This window comes from Aspergillus uvarum (genome assembly GCF_003184745.1).
Source record: "Aspergillus uvarum CBS 121591 unplaced genomic scaffold BO82scaffold_51, whole genome shotgun sequence".
NCBI classification, from domain to species: Eukaryota; Fungi; Ascomycota; class Eurotiomycetes; order Eurotiales; family Aspergillaceae; genus Aspergillus; species Aspergillus uvarum.
This window is the reverse complement of record NW_020291348.1, coordinates 129,887-143,218: the sequence shown is the minus strand read 5'-3', so window position 1 is coordinate 143,218 and position 13,332 is coordinate 129,887. Positions and strand designations below refer to the sequence as shown.

At 53.5% G+C, this 13,332-nt stretch overlaps 6 protein-coding genes across 6 annotated transcripts; 3 read left to right on the top strand and 3 right to left on the bottom strand.

Annotated features, from left to right (window-relative positions):
• Positions 1-21: 21 nt before the first annotated feature.
• BO82DRAFT_356918 (uncharacterized protein) lies at positions 22-3,200 on the top strand. Its single transcript, XM_025635866.1, has one exon. The coding sequence runs from the start codon at positions 439-441 to the stop codon at positions 2,911-2,913; it is 2,475 nt and encodes an 824-aa protein (XP_025489129.1). The 5' UTR covers positions 22-438; the 3' UTR covers positions 2,914-3,200.
• A 313-nt stretch (positions 3,201-3,513) lies between these two features.
• On the top strand, positions 3,514-5,206 carry BO82DRAFT_394281 (glutathione S-transferase; the record flags this gene model as incomplete). The annotated part of the gene is made up of 6 exons (XM_025638728.1): positions 3,514-3,551; positions 3,609-4,039; positions 4,151-4,460; positions 4,888-4,974; positions 5,094-5,103; positions 5,192-5,206. 6 exons carry the CDS (start codon positions 3,514-3,516, stop codon positions 5,204-5,206), a joined length of 891 nt encoding a protein of 296 aa, XP_025489128.1.
• A 230-nt stretch (positions 5,207-5,436) lies between these two features.
• On the bottom strand, positions 5,437-7,231 carry BO82DRAFT_341570 (MFS transporter; the record flags this gene model as incomplete). Its single annotated transcript, XM_025633556.1, has 5 exons — positions 5,437-6,345; positions 6,412-6,729; positions 6,784-6,898; positions 6,952-7,014; positions 7,065-7,231. 5 exons carry the CDS (start codon positions 7,229-7,231, stop codon positions 5,494-5,496), a joined length of 1,515 nt encoding a protein of 504 aa, XP_025489127.1. The 3' UTR covers positions 5,437-5,493.
• A 796-nt stretch (positions 7,232-8,027) lies between these two features.
• BO82DRAFT_148093 (Zn(II)2Cys6 transcription factor) lies at positions 8,028-10,245 on the bottom strand. The gene is made up of 5 exons (XM_025630143.1): positions 10,025-10,245; positions 9,312-9,936; positions 8,644-9,258; positions 8,231-8,583; positions 8,028-8,156 (listed from the first exon to the last, which is right to left on the bottom strand). The coding sequence occupies exons 1-5, from the start codon at positions 10,188-10,190 to the stop codon at positions 8,098-8,100; spliced, it is 1,818 nt and encodes a 605-aa protein (XP_025489126.1). The 5' UTR covers positions 10,191-10,245; the 3' UTR covers positions 8,028-8,097.
• Positions 10,246-10,667: 422 nt separating this feature from the next.
• BO82DRAFT_356915 (ATP phosphoribosyltransferase) lies at positions 10,668-12,343 on the bottom strand. Its single transcript, XM_025635865.1, has 5 exons — positions 12,115-12,343; positions 11,965-11,999; positions 11,346-11,834; positions 11,145-11,282; positions 10,668-11,087 (listed from the first exon to the last, which is right to left on the bottom strand). Exons 1-5 carry the CDS (start codon positions 12,129-12,131, stop codon positions 10,852-10,854), a joined length of 915 nt encoding a protein of 304 aa, XP_025489125.1. The 5' UTR covers positions 12,132-12,343; the 3' UTR covers positions 10,668-10,851.
• A 317-nt stretch (positions 12,344-12,660) lies between these two features.
• On the top strand, positions 12,661-13,294 carry BO82DRAFT_316318 (40S ribosomal protein eS28; the record flags this gene model as incomplete). The annotated part of the gene is made up of 3 exons (XM_025632578.1): positions 12,661-12,721; positions 12,811-12,894; positions 13,233-13,294. The coding sequence occupies 3 exons, from the start codon at positions 12,661-12,663 to the stop codon at positions 13,292-13,294; spliced, it is 207 nt and encodes a 68-aa protein (XP_025489124.1).
• Positions 13,295-13,332: the final 38 nt, after the last annotated feature.

Here is a 13,332-nt window from a genome sequence, read left to right as displayed (position 1 = left end):
TTCCAGCTACTCGTACTCGTTCTTATTTTGCTCTTCTCTCTCTTTTTTCTTCACTTTACATCATCTTCCGATCTGCTAGGTTATTTTCTCCTCCAATTCAGATTTGCCCCCCCTATCTTCCAATCTCAGTTACTTGTACTCCTCCGTTCCTCTCCTTGCTGCTTCTTATTGATTCTATCCCTCTATCGTTAATCAATAAACTAGCGATGGCTCCACCTCCGACGGCTCCGTAGTTCTACTTTAGCTTCACCTTTTCCCTCCTCGCCCGCCGCCCCCCCCCCCATCATCATCCACTTTCACATGGAGCCTCTGTTGTCTTGCCTGGATCCGTTCAAGCTATTGCGTCGCTGCGTCTCCAATTCCCTTCTTATCTATTGGTGCCCGCCCCTCAATGGGTGAATTCTTTCCTTCAACAACCTTATAGCATCCAACATCACTATGGCGGTGCATATGCAACCGGCTGGTGGTCATACCAGCTCCGATAGCGAAGACCCATCTCTTCGCGACCCCACCCGGGAGGACGAAGCATACGATATGGTCGGGGTTAGCATTAGTCGAACTCAGAGTCGCATGAAGGCCCGTCGCACGCCAGCTGCTGAGAAATCCCGCGCGATGGACCAGCATGGCGGATACTTTGATGCCATTCCCGACTCTCCCGAATCCGACAGTGGTCTCTTTGCTAGCCATCTCACCCAAGAACCCGAGCAACTCCAGTCCTCGCAACCACCCCCTGCGCAACCGCATCCCTCGCGCGGTGCCAAGGAGAAGCTGAAAGACCATCGGAGCAGCTTTACGCGCTCCCTCCTCAAGACCAGTCTGCCGCTGCGCCCTCGGGCCTGGTCCGGCGACTCCATCACCAACCTCCGTCTGAAGAAGTTCCTACCGGACTCGTGGACGAAACGCATCGCCAGCCAGCCAGCTCCACGCACCGTCAAGCCCGGTCCGGGAGCCGCGCAGAGACGATCCTTGACTGACGAGTCTGCGGACGAGCCCATCTCCGATCTCGAGCCGTTGGCGGGGGCCACCGCCGCCCGCCATTCGTATGCACGGCGGCCGAGTGCCGCTGTGTCGGGCAAAGCGCCGCCGATGCTGCGGCGCTCATCCTCTGATCAGTCGCTCTATCTACGGCGTTCCTCCACAGCCTCCTCGCTCGAGCAGCGGCCTCGTTATGAGCATATCCATTCCCAGGTGAACAGCCGCTTCAAGGCCATCAAGGACAGTCTGCAGGACTCCAGCAGCCGCCTGTTAAGCATGCCCACCTTGCACCTGCAGGATCTCCGCAGCGACTGGGGCTATCGGCCTTTCCTTTCCGAGGTCTCGCATCCCCGAAAGGTCCACGAGGAGGAGCCTGTGGCGCCGCTTGAACAACCGCCAGCTGACCCGACGGGACCCTCGTCGCTGCCACCACCACCACGTACCCGTTCCCCGCGATCCAGCTCCAGTGCCCAGCACCCTCGCCTAGCTGACGCTATGGATGATCTGACGGGTGACGTCGTGATTCTTGGAGGCTATCGGGGCTCTGTGTTGCGTTCTGCCAAACCTCCGCAGCGTCAATTGTGGGTGCCGATGAAGGTCGGCTTGAATCTGCGTAAAGTCGACCTTGAGGTGGGTCTGAACCCGGAAGACGAGGAACGGATGGAGGAGACCATCATTCCGTCCGGAGTCTTGTCGCATGTCGGGCCCGTGGACATCTGTCGCCGCCTGATGAAGCGGCTGCAGAAGTGCCCCAACTCGACGCGCGGGGATTTGCGCGTCTGGGACTACGGCTACGACTGGCGTCTGAGTCCGCATCTTCTGGCCAAACGGTTGATCAAGTTTCTGGAGGGCCTTCCAAGCAATGCTCCGGGCACGCCCCCTGATAAGCGCGGGGCCTACGTGGTCGCCCACAGCCTGGGGGGGCTGATCACAAGACATGCCGTCAACCAGCGACCCGAGTTGTTCGCTGGGGTCTTATACGCTGGGGTTCCGCAGCACTGCGTCAACATCCTCGGGCCGTTGCGCAACGGCGACGATGTGCTGCTGAGCTCGCGTGTCTTGACGGCTCAGGTCAATTTCACCTTCCGCACCAGCTTTGCCCTGCTGCCCGAAGACGGGCACTGCTTCATCGACCAGCGCACCAAAGAAGAATACCGGGTCGACTTCTTCGACGCGCAAACCTGGGATGAGTATCGACTATCACCGTGCATCAACCCGGCCCTGCCGGTGAGTAGCCCCAGCCGGGGCTTCGTGAAGGACAACCTCCCTCTTATCAGCAAACGCCTGTCGACCGTGCTCAACAGCAAAGAAAGCCTCCCGAGCAGTGGATCAGGTTCCTCATCTGACGGCGGCGAAGCATCCAATTCTTACAAGCCAGCACCTAACCAGAGTGCCAACCCACCGACCGCCGCGGCGATGAAGCCCGCCCCCGTGGCGCCTCCCGCCGTCGAAGGGGCCATTGGCCCCAACTCCAACCTCCGCGGTTCGAGCAACACCAAGGTCACCACAGCCGTGACCATCCCGCGGGCCACCGCTATTACCTACCTCGAGCGCACTCTCGCCGAAGTGCGACGCTTCAAGGAAGAGTTGGTCTTTGATGCCGCGCATCAAGCGAACAACCGGTATCCGCCGTTCACCGTGCTATACGGGAAGTCCGTGCCTACGCTATACGGCGCGCGCGTCGCCTCTCGGGAGGCCATCAAACGGCAAGATGCGTACGACGACCTGGCCTTCGCGGCGGGAGACGGAGTGTGCCTGGCGTCGGCGGCAATGCTCCCCTCCGGATACCGTGTCATCAAGGGGGGGTTGGTCAAAAGCGAACGAGGCCATGTCGGTCTGTTGGGAGATCTGGAAGGTGTGGGCCAATGTCTGCAGGCTTTGATCCGCGGTCGCCGAGAAGGAGTGGGATTGGGGCAGTCCCCTGCGTCTTCGTCTTGATTGTTGCCTTTTGCCTATACCCTCGCCCCTTCATTAGACGCCCATACTGCTTACTGGGAGCACCTTAGACTCGATACCCTCTTACTGTTTATTGTTTATGACTATGATGGATGACATAATGAAAAGTGATATACGCGGATGTTTGGCCCTGTCCGCGACTTGACCAGTGCACGCTTGGCCTGGAAACTCCTCTCTGTACCATGATATTGTGTCTGTACTGTACATATCTACACGTATACCTGAACCATATACTGTATACACTACACAATCAGCTCCTGGTCTTTGTGTTCACCGATGGATTTAATAGCATCAAACCTGGAACTGTTCAAGACCGAGGACAAAGCTGGAAGCCACGTGGTTAGCGCTGACCAGATCCTGCCGCGCATGGTACGATGTATGTACAGTCCGGTACTTCGTAGCAGCTCCCCCCGAAAGGATCTCCGACAGAACGAATCCAGTCTAGCCCAAGGTGAGCTTACTTGTTGGAAACACTATAACTATAAACGACAACCCCGTTCCCCTCTTCCTCCCTCACTCCAACTCAACTCCCTTGCATCTGAACCATTAACCAACCACCACAACCCTCACCTTCCAAACAAAATGTCCCCCAACCGCGGCGCCAAAATCATCCTCCACTCGTAAGTCAAGTTCCTCCCCGCATTCCCCACCCCCCAACAAACCTCCCTAATCCCCAGAATTCGGGAAACCAAAAGCCTCGAACGCTCCCGCTCGCACCGCATCCTCTGGCTCCTCGAAGAACTGCGCCTGACCTACGAGATCCAGCCCTACAAGCGTGACGCCACGCAGCGCGCCCCAGCCGCCCTGAAACACCTCCACCCGCTCGGCAAAGCCCCCGTGCTCAGCATCGCACCATCAGCCCAGCAACAACCATCATCCCCGCTCATCCTCGCCGAATCCGCCGCCATCATTGAGTATCTGGTCGATCATTTTCTCCCGCCACGTGCGGAGCACATCCCCGGGCAGCTGACCCTCCCACCACGCTGGACCGCCGGCCGCGAGAACCAACCCGCCGGCGAGACGGCGGCGTGGCTACGGTACCGGTATCTGATGCATTATGCGGAGGGGAGTCTGATGCCGGTGGTTGTGACGCGGATTCTGATGGACGGTGAGCCGTTTCTTTTCTGCGCCTTTTTCCTTGCAGGGGGCGGACCGCTACTTCTGGGATAGGAGGGTAGAGAGAGGATTTGCTGACAATTTTGGGGGAATGGGTTGGTAGTGGTCAAAAACGCCCCGGCCCCGTTCTTTGTCAAGCCCGTGCTCGGCATCGTCCCTGCCATCGTGAATAAGGAGTATACGCGGCCGAATCTGGAGACGCATTTTGGGTTCTTGGAGGGGCTGTTGGAGGGGATTGCTGGGGAAGCGGGTGCGGTTGGTGGTGCTGGTGCTGGTGCTGGTGCTGGTGCTGGTGCTGCCTCCTACCTCGCCGGGACGCAGTTCACGCCAGCGGATATCCTCATGAGTTACCCGTTGGTGATTGCGGAGGAGATCCAGGCGATCGATCCGGAGCGGTTTCCGCGGTTGCGGGGGTATGTGAGGGGGTTGAGGGGGATGGAGGGGTATCGGAGGGCGGTGCGGGTGTTGGAGGAGGCGGAGGGGCAGACGTATAAGCCTTTTTGAGTTAGGGGGGGTGGGGGGGTGGAATTATCCGAGATAGATGCTTGGAGTACCGTACTTGGTACTATCTTATAGATTTCCTGGCGGGGGGTGGAGGCCATGATCCTCCGCTCAAGGCCGCTTAGGCTGCATGCATGCTTGCAGCTATAGTAATCGAAGAACATCTCCGCTGTATCCGCCCCGGCCTACGGCTGCATACATCCGTCAAGTATAGAAGCTCAGTGTCAGTCTTTGTCCACTCTGCTACCTGGTACGCCATGTCTGTGGAGCAGGGCCTTATTCAATGGCCGCTGGCTGTTGATTGCTGGTCGCACATGACCTGTCTCTCCTACTTCATAGCCTGGAGCTTATCGAGGATTCCGGATTTAGGGTTAGCGTGGCGCTAGCCTCAATATCGGGGGAAGCCCCCGAGATCAGAGTTAGTCGGTATGTATATTACATACTTCCCTTTTTCGCGAACAAGCCGTCAGAGTTCCAGTCTAGAACTAGTAAAAGTATCTCTGAGAGTTCCCTGTGTCTTGCTCCAAGGCTTACGTGCTAAATAGTCATAACTGGGTATGTACATAATATAATCTCGGGGGATCCCCAACTCAAGCTGCGAAGCTGTAGATCATAGTTTGAGGTGTGGGTACTTTGAAAATAGGATCGCTTATCGTGAGGAACAATACAAATGATAGGAGGAAGCCCAGGACTACGCTGACAGCGACATACTCTGTGACATGTAGTTGTGCGAACCGGCTATCCTCAGGTTTTCAAGTAAGGTATACAGAACCATAGCGGCCCATGTCCTTTTCTCACTCAGGACACCCACCCATCCCCCTTTTATAGTTCCAAACTACTCTCCGGAAGGCTGAACTGGTACAGCTGCTACCCTGCTAGCACTCACTACCAACAAACGTGCTATCTATTTCGAAAACCGCAAGCGGGTCTGACTTTGCCGCACGATCACACATCCACGGCGAACCGCTGCCTGAGACCCTTGCCAACGCGCCCGAAGACGATGGGCAACGGAAGCAAAGCCAACGTAACGAACCCCAGCAAGGAGTTCCCCCACCCATAGCCTAAGGCCGCATACATGGGCGACCCCGCCAGGGGAAGCAAGGCGCCCAGCAACGAGCGCGTCACCGTCACGGCCGCGGTCCCAGAGGCCGCATACCGCGGATACGAGTCGATGATGTACGTCTGCAGCGTGCCGAAGATGCCGACGATCCCGAATCCGAAGGGAAAGAGCCCGACGATCGGCACGATCCAGTGCGTCTGCGCGTCCACGGACCAGCCGTACCAGAAGAAGGAGACAGGCACGCAGATCGCAAAGTAGATGCTCAGCGACAACCGCATCTCGGGCTCGTAGATGCCGTGGTTGCGCCGTTTGTGCCGCGCGATCGTGCGGTCGCTCAGCAGGCCGAAGACGAGCTGGCCGGTAAGGAAGCCCACCCCGATGCCGAGATTGGCCAACCCGCTGATGTCGAGACGCCAGTGGTATGTGCTCTCGAAGACATCGGTGATGGTGGTGAAGAGGAGATAAAGGCAGCCGTAGACGACAGCGATATAGACGGCAATCATTGAAACGATTGGGGACCGAAATAGTAGTTGAAGAGGCATGGACAACCTGCGAGATAGGGACAACTTTAGCTTGTCGCCCTGCACATCGAAACAGCTCCGCAGATCGGATCGGCCGAGCGTTTTTTGCAGCCTTGCGGTCTTGCGGCGGATGAGAACCGTGGGGTTTGTCTCGCGATTGAAGATCACGGCAAGGGAGGTCAACGCCCCACCGGCAATGACGAGAACCCAGAAGACCTATACTCTGCTCTTAGATGTCGCGCACATATGCAGCATGAGAAACGAGCGTATCGAATGACCTACCCATCGCCATCCGGCTCCTTCGGCAATAAATCCCCCGCAGATGGGCCCGAGGACAGGTCCGAACAATGGACCGGCCTGATAAATCGACATGGCAAGGCCTCGCTCTTCAGCAACGAACAGATCGGAAACGACCCCGCCGCCTGTAGCAAGACATGCTGAGCCACCAATGCCCGTCAAGAGTCTGAAGCCGATCAATGCTCGAATGGATGGGGCAAGCGCGCAGCCAATTTGGAACAGAACAAAGCAGGTTGTTGCAATGTTGAGAACGATCGTACGGCCGAACATCTCGCTCAACGGAGAGAATAGAAGAGGTCCGGCCTATAAATTCTGGTCAGCACTTCCAAATGAGCTTTATAGTACAAGAGCACGTACGATATAGCCAAATAGGTAGCCCGTCACAGAAAAGGTCTGTTCGATCGAGGATGTATTCCCGAATTCTTCTCCAGCAAACACTGCAGCTGAGGCAAAGACAGAAGAGGCGAACGGGCTATCGGGGGGTAAGTTATAGGTCTGGGAGTATGCGGTAAGGCGATGGTGTACCTAACTAGTGTGATCATGCTAATCAAAGCAAGCAGGAACCACTTTCGAGATGCTGGATAATTCCTCTCACACACTCAGCACCGCTGTTCAAAACAAATGTAGCCATCACCTACCTCGGATTCGAAGGGTCTTCCTGACTTTCCCACCCAACAACTCCTATGCTCAGGTCGGTCACTGGATACTCCTCTCTGGCCTGACTTGAGAATACCTCAGCATCTGATTCCTGGTTTTCTCGCTTGTCTTCGAGAGACACCACCACATTCTCCTCCTGTTCTTTCATGGCGTGCGATATCGTGTCTTTTCTAGCACCACTTCAGTGGAAGCAGTGAAACAAAGACGATTGCTTGCCAGACGGCACCCACCCTCCATCAATTCTAAAGATGTGTGTTTGGGTCCATGGCTCTTTTTATCTGCAAACAACATCGATCCATGACTCGAAAGGGCAATGATCGGTTTGCATGGGCAATAGAAGGCACTTCCGTAACGGGCATAAGATCCGAAGTTTGGGTTAGCGTCTTTCTGCCCTTATCCTTGGGCCCTTTGGGTCCGACTGGATAACCTCTATAAAAATTTGTAACGAACGCCGTCAATTATAAAAAGTAAAGACAGATTAAATTTTCGAACTATAATCCTGAGAAATAGGAGTTGAAAGGGTAGAAGTTCTCGTCGCCGTCGAAATTAATGTCCTCGTGGCCGGCCGACTGCGTATAGTAGTCAAATTGCTCATAAATTTGCTGGTCCACATAGGGTCGTGCCTCCATAACGTTTGCGCTCTCGGCTGTGCTTATACCCGCTTCGAGATGCGCCGTCTCAGGTTGCGCCGTGAAGAAACCTTGCGGGACATCTGTGATTCCTGGCGTTATCGCAGTATTCCCTTCGCGCAAGAACTGCGCAGAAACGGGGGTGGAAGGGTTTCCATAGCGTCCACCGTGCAAGCTCTTCTGCTGTGGAGCTGCATTGGCTGCAGGCGGTTGGCTTTGTACAGTTTCTTCCCATGGATACCGTAAAGACCTACGATCTTGACCGATTGCTGGGTTCTCATTAGTTGCTTGGCATATTTCTTCTCGATTGGACTGATTGGCAAATGTCCTCGCCACCAAATCAGGTGTTTCTAGATAGGTTGATCCTCCCGCGAGACTAGCTTGGTCACCTACAGTCGCCAGCTCTTGCATTTTTGACCCTTGAGAGAGTGCAGTCGTCAACACCTACTCAAGTTTGTTAGCCTCAATGGAGAAATCCATCCAAAGAACATAATATACCGTCAATGCGATGTGCGTACGTTGCGAGTGGATACAATAAGGCCGAAGAGTAACAAGCATAGACCTCGCTATATTCAGTTCGGTCTTAAGATATGGCGCCATTGTAGAGATCTTGTCGATAAGAAGAACGTAGAGAAGTGTGAGGGCAGATGTCGAGATCATATGTGCCACGCGCCACTGCGATCCAAATAGAAGATCATGGCGGTGCATATCCTGCGCGAGACGTATGATATTACAGCTTGCACGAATCCCAGCCAGTGCATATTTTCGGCCTTCTTGCTGTACGTTGTGACTTTCAAAAAGATAGTGCATGAACGGTCGGTATAAGTAGACTTGAGTATGAGCGAAAGCCATACAGATTTCGTAATCCGCCCTGTATCTTGTGAGCGTTTTCGTAAAGTTGATGGTTTTAAAATCCTTCAATCCACCTTACCTTCGGGACCATTGATTGTTCTCATGTTTTGCTAGGATGTCACGAATTGCAAGGTGCTTGGCCCATCTCCGTAGCTCGTCCTCAAATTTGAAAATAGTATCCTTGGTGACAAAGTGCTTCAATAAATCGTTCGCATCACGATGCTGCATAGTGCTTGGAGGATACAGGCTCTTCACAACTCTGTAAAGGGTTTCATGGAGTTTCAGGTAACTCAGATGACTCGGTATTGTTTCTGGTACCTGAACTCTCTCTTCAGGTCCTGTCCTTTCTTGATCTGGCTGAGCACTGATGGCCTCGGGATAATCCATCCCTATCTCCTCAACAGGTACTGGCTTTGGGAGGCCGCACATGGAAGCTAAAGTGACCAAAAGTTGCCATATAGCCCAGAAAAGAGATCTTTTGGTCTCGACAATGACCGGACTATCCGCCTTACCGGGACGGTGCAGGCCCATGCGAAAAGCCAGGGAAAGCATGTGAGAAACATAGGTATAGCACCGGGATAATCTGCAGGTACTGATGAGAAAGATATTCATGAAGAAAATGGCCTGCAAGGCAAAAAGATTATCACAAGCTTCGAGATCAACCATATCGCGGCAGGTTTCAAAATACTTCAATCTAGTATTGTCAATATGTGGTCAGTAGATCTGTTTCCGTGGGAGGCAACACACCCTTCAGCAAGCGAGCCTCCTGATGGCTCCGCGGGATTATGTTCGTTGTGTTTCTCAAATAGGCAGCCTACCGCCATCAGAGAGTAGAGGAGAGGAAGGTGGCTGATCTCTGTCTCTCCGTAGTCTTCTCTATCGAGAGAGTACAACAATTGAAAGACAGAAGTGAAGGTGGGACGATGCAGAGCATGGTAGAGTAAGTGCGCATCCAAAGCCTGGTTGACTAGTATCTGTGCCCTTTGACGCTCTGGGAGAGGCGCAGAAGTCCTCGATAAGCAATTTGGAGCTCCTAGCAGGAACAGCCTAGAAGCCAGTCGCTCTTTCACGCGCAATCTGCTCTCAAAGTCGATGCCTGGGGAGTCTCCGAGTTCTAGCTTCAGTCGTTCTATAAAAGACCGTTCTCCGGAAGACCCATGGTGTCGTGCTTCCAGCCGATCCTCTTCTCTATCACCTTCATGCGTGATTCCCGGCGTGTCTGGCTGACATGCAGCAATCTGCAACGCATCTGCATCGAAATCATCGATATGATTCGATCTCTTCTGCAAACTCGGTTTTTTGCCTGGCCTGGCGGAAGTTCTGTGGTCCGAGTCGGCGTGTCTTTTCCGATGTGTATCGCGATAGATGCACTCTTTGGTTATTAGTATGTTATACATAGGTTATTTTGCAACGGATGATTATGCTTTAGTAACAGTCCTCCAGACTTGAAGAGCTCCTACCATGAAAAGAATGAGAGCAATGCTTGCAAGGATGGGTTCCGTCGCATTTGACCTTCATCTGTCGACAGAGCTCACATGCTTTGCGAACGCGATCATTGCGACCCGGTGATAGTTCACTTTCCCCTTCAGCCCCATGCTTGAGGCTCAGGTCAAATGTATGAAACATCAATACAATAAAGAAGTGATCTTATGGCACAGTTGACAACATGAAGTGATAGAATGGTATCTCAATTCTGGTAAGTGGAGTTAATTTAAACTCCGCTGGGGTATTATGACTTGCCGTCCGGATGGCACATGATTTTATGCCCATAATTTCAGGCAACGAATCCTTGACACCTCAAAAACAGGCCTCTTTCCACTCCCTAGGAGTGAGGTGGGGAAAGTACTATGTTTATAGAACACGTTCTAATTACAAGACAACTGTCATTTATGTGGAACGGTGGAGAGGACCAGGGTGAAGGTCGGACAATGGTGATACGCTCCGAGTGGTTTCCGTAGGTAAATGTGACTAGATGCGCAACTATATATCATAGAAACTTATGAGGTTTGAAATCGACTTGGTTGAAGCCACCATTATAGAACATCTACCACCCAGTCAAAGTCTATGCTATCATCATGAGCTCAATAGGTGTCTAGCCTATGTCTCTAACCAACCACTACACATGTTGAACCCAATCCTTCTATTTTGAACAAAATGCTGGGTAATCACATAAGAGAAAGTAAAATCAAGAAATAAAGTTATCACGCCCAATGCAAAAAAGATCATCATGAACGTTCACAACCAATAATGAAAACAAACGCTGCCCTAAACTTATTGACATAGCACTTTACGCAGCTCTCGAGTTGGCAATGTTCAGGACGAGAATGTCCGTGGCGCCAACCTTGATCAACTCATCCATGACGGTAGCAATCTTCTTCTTTTCAACCATTGCGCTGACGGCCACCCAGCCATCCTGATCCAAAGCAGTCACCGTGGGGGCACGCTTGCCTGGAGTGATGCTGGAGGCGGTCGACAATTCCGCGCGGGGGATGTTGTACTGGCACAGGACGTACTTCTGGGCGGCTGTGAGGTAGAAAGCCGTTAGTAGTTAATCCACCAGAGTCAAGGAAAAAGACATACTGATAACACCGCGAATGCGGGAAGCGATCAGGTCAACCAGAGGATTCTGAGTTTTCCGGGACTTGACCAGCACAGAGAGGGTCTCAACAACGGTGTCAATGGCCTTGAGGCCAGCAGCCTTCATGGTCTCACCGGATTCTGTACAGAAACACGGATCAGCTATTGCATCCTCCAAGCAAGGTGATACTAGCCTGCACGTACCAACCAGATCGACGATGCCATCGGCCACACCCAGAGCGCAGGCAGCCTCAACACTGCCACCGACATACTTGATCTTGGTCTTCGGGCTGCCTTCAACCTCGGCCTCGAGCTTGGTAAAGAAGGCCTCGGTGAGGGCAGTGAAACTGGTCACGACGTTACGGCCAACCAGCTGGCGGGCTTCCGTGATGTCGCCCTTCTCAGGGACCTGAACCTGCAACTTGCAGGCGCCAAAGCCAAGGTCCATAACCTCCTCCACGCCGGAAACCTCACCACCGGGAAGCTGGGCATCGTGCTCGGCAACCTGGTCGCGACCGGTGATACCGAGGTCCACGCGCCCTTCGCCCACGAAAGTCGGGATATCAGCGGCAGGAAGGAAGATGAGCGCGATCGGCAAGTTCTTCACCAAGGCGATATCCAAGCGGGTTTCGCGGCGGAATTGGATGTCGGCACCGGCCAGGAGGTCCAAGGTAGCTTGTTGAAGACGACCCTCTGTGAAGACAAGAACAGTATTAGCTTGGATTTTCTTGTACAGGTGCAACAAGCCAACGCTCGGGTCTCATGGGAGGTGTTGAGGCTTCTTGCGGCGGAGGGGAGCGGGTGAGTCACGGCGGGCACTTGCTCTTAGGGACGGCGAAGAGTAGTCTTCCTTCGAGGCTGTTTTTTTTTAAAAAAAAAAACGGTTAACATGACGACAGTTCTAGCGACCAACAGTACTTCTGTTGTTTGGATTTCGCGCTTGAACCATGCTGGTTGACCAATTGACACTTACTGGTTGACGAGATCCATTTCGGTCGACGATCGGTGATGCGCGGGGTAAATTACTCAGGCGTAACAGGGTGAATAGGACACCGGATGGAGAAACAATTGGTCAAGTTACGGGATCGCGAGAGAGCCCTGAAGCAAGCGGATACACTTCGAGAGAAAATAAATACTCTGACAAGAGTGAAGTTGGCGTGGTGGTGAGGGGAAAGGAAGAGGAAGAAAAGCAGAGGGACGGGCAGCGACTTGGATTATTGCGGCAGAAAAGACAGACCAGGAGTGTCGACCAGGGACCAGGAGAGCATGTATTGCTGCCTGAGGCACCATGCCCCTCCTGTTGTGCCTGATGGACCAGGCCAGCTATCCATGCCTGAAGGGCGAGGCAACACTAGCCCTGAGCCCTCGTCTTTTTCCCAAAGAGGAAATGCAACCCACACAAGCCCGCAATCCCGTTCGATTTTCACCGAGCGGCTTCAACTTCTATCAACCCGGTCCCCCTTCGCCATCTTCACCTCCATCCCGTCAGTCCTTTGCTGCCGTCACGCCCAACCTCAAGATGGATTCCGCCAAGCAGCCTGCTAAGCTCGTCAAGGTCACCCGTGTCCTCGGCCGTACCGGTATGTTGACGATAAACCGCTTCAGTTGGCAGTTGCGCTGCCGAAAAAAACGCTGTGCAGGCAATGCTGACTGCTCGATTTCACAATAGGTTCCCGTGGTGGTGTCACCCAGGTCCGTGTCGAGTTCATGGACGATACCTCCCGCAGCATCATCCGTAACGTCAAGGGCCCTGGTATGCGATTCTCCGTCTGATCAGTTCTTCTTTTTTCGTTGTTCGATTGCGCTCGGCATGGTCCGAAATTTCCGACCCACCGACAAAGAGATATCCCAAAAAGAAAGAGCTTGGAATTGAGCTGAGGAACGCGATCGGAAGTCAACCAACGAAGACGGGAAGGTTGTTCGACAATGAGGTGGAAATTCAACGCAGGGGTTTACTCGGGACAAGTTTTTGGGATATACTCGAAGAACGGCAGGAAGGAAATTTCGGGTCTTCGCCAGAGTCTATCCGACTATCGTTTCGCGTCGCATATGGGAAGGCTAACACAGTTTCTTTTTTTCCGCAAACTACAGTCCGTGTCGACGACATCCTCTGCCTGCTCGAGTCCGAGCGCGAGGCCCGCCGTCTCCGTTAAATCTCCTCAACTCTCCGAATTTTCTTATCTTCCCTCTC

Excerpts from the sequence above, each read along its gene's own strand:
- BO82DRAFT_356918 (XM_025635866.1), top strand. The coding sequence starts at position 439 with ATGGCGGTGCATATGCAACCGGCTGGTGGTCATACCAGCTCCGATAGC.
- BO82DRAFT_148093 (XM_025630143.1), bottom strand. The coding sequence starts at position 10,190 with ATGTTTCATACATTTGACCTGAGCCTCAAGCATGGGGCTGAAGGGGAA. Across the intron at positions 9,259-9,311 it reads GGAGGCTCGCTTGCTGAAGG|ATTGAAGTATTTTGAAACCT; the intron begins GTGTGTTGCCTC and ends TGACAATACTAG. Across the intron at positions 8,584-8,643 it reads AACAATCAATGGTCCCGAAG|GGCGGATTACGAAATCTGTA; the intron begins GTAAGGTGGATT and ends CACAAGATACAG.
- BO82DRAFT_356915 (XM_025635865.1), bottom strand. Across the intron at positions 11,835-11,964 it reads ACTCTTCGCCGTCCCTAAGA|AGGGTCGTCTTCAACAAGCT; the intron begins GCAAGTGCCCGC and ends TTGTCTTCACAG. Across the intron at positions 11,088-11,144 it reads CCGCATTCGCGGTGTTATCA|CCGCCCAGAAGTACGTCCTG; the intron begins GTATGTCTTTTT and ends TCTACCTCACAG.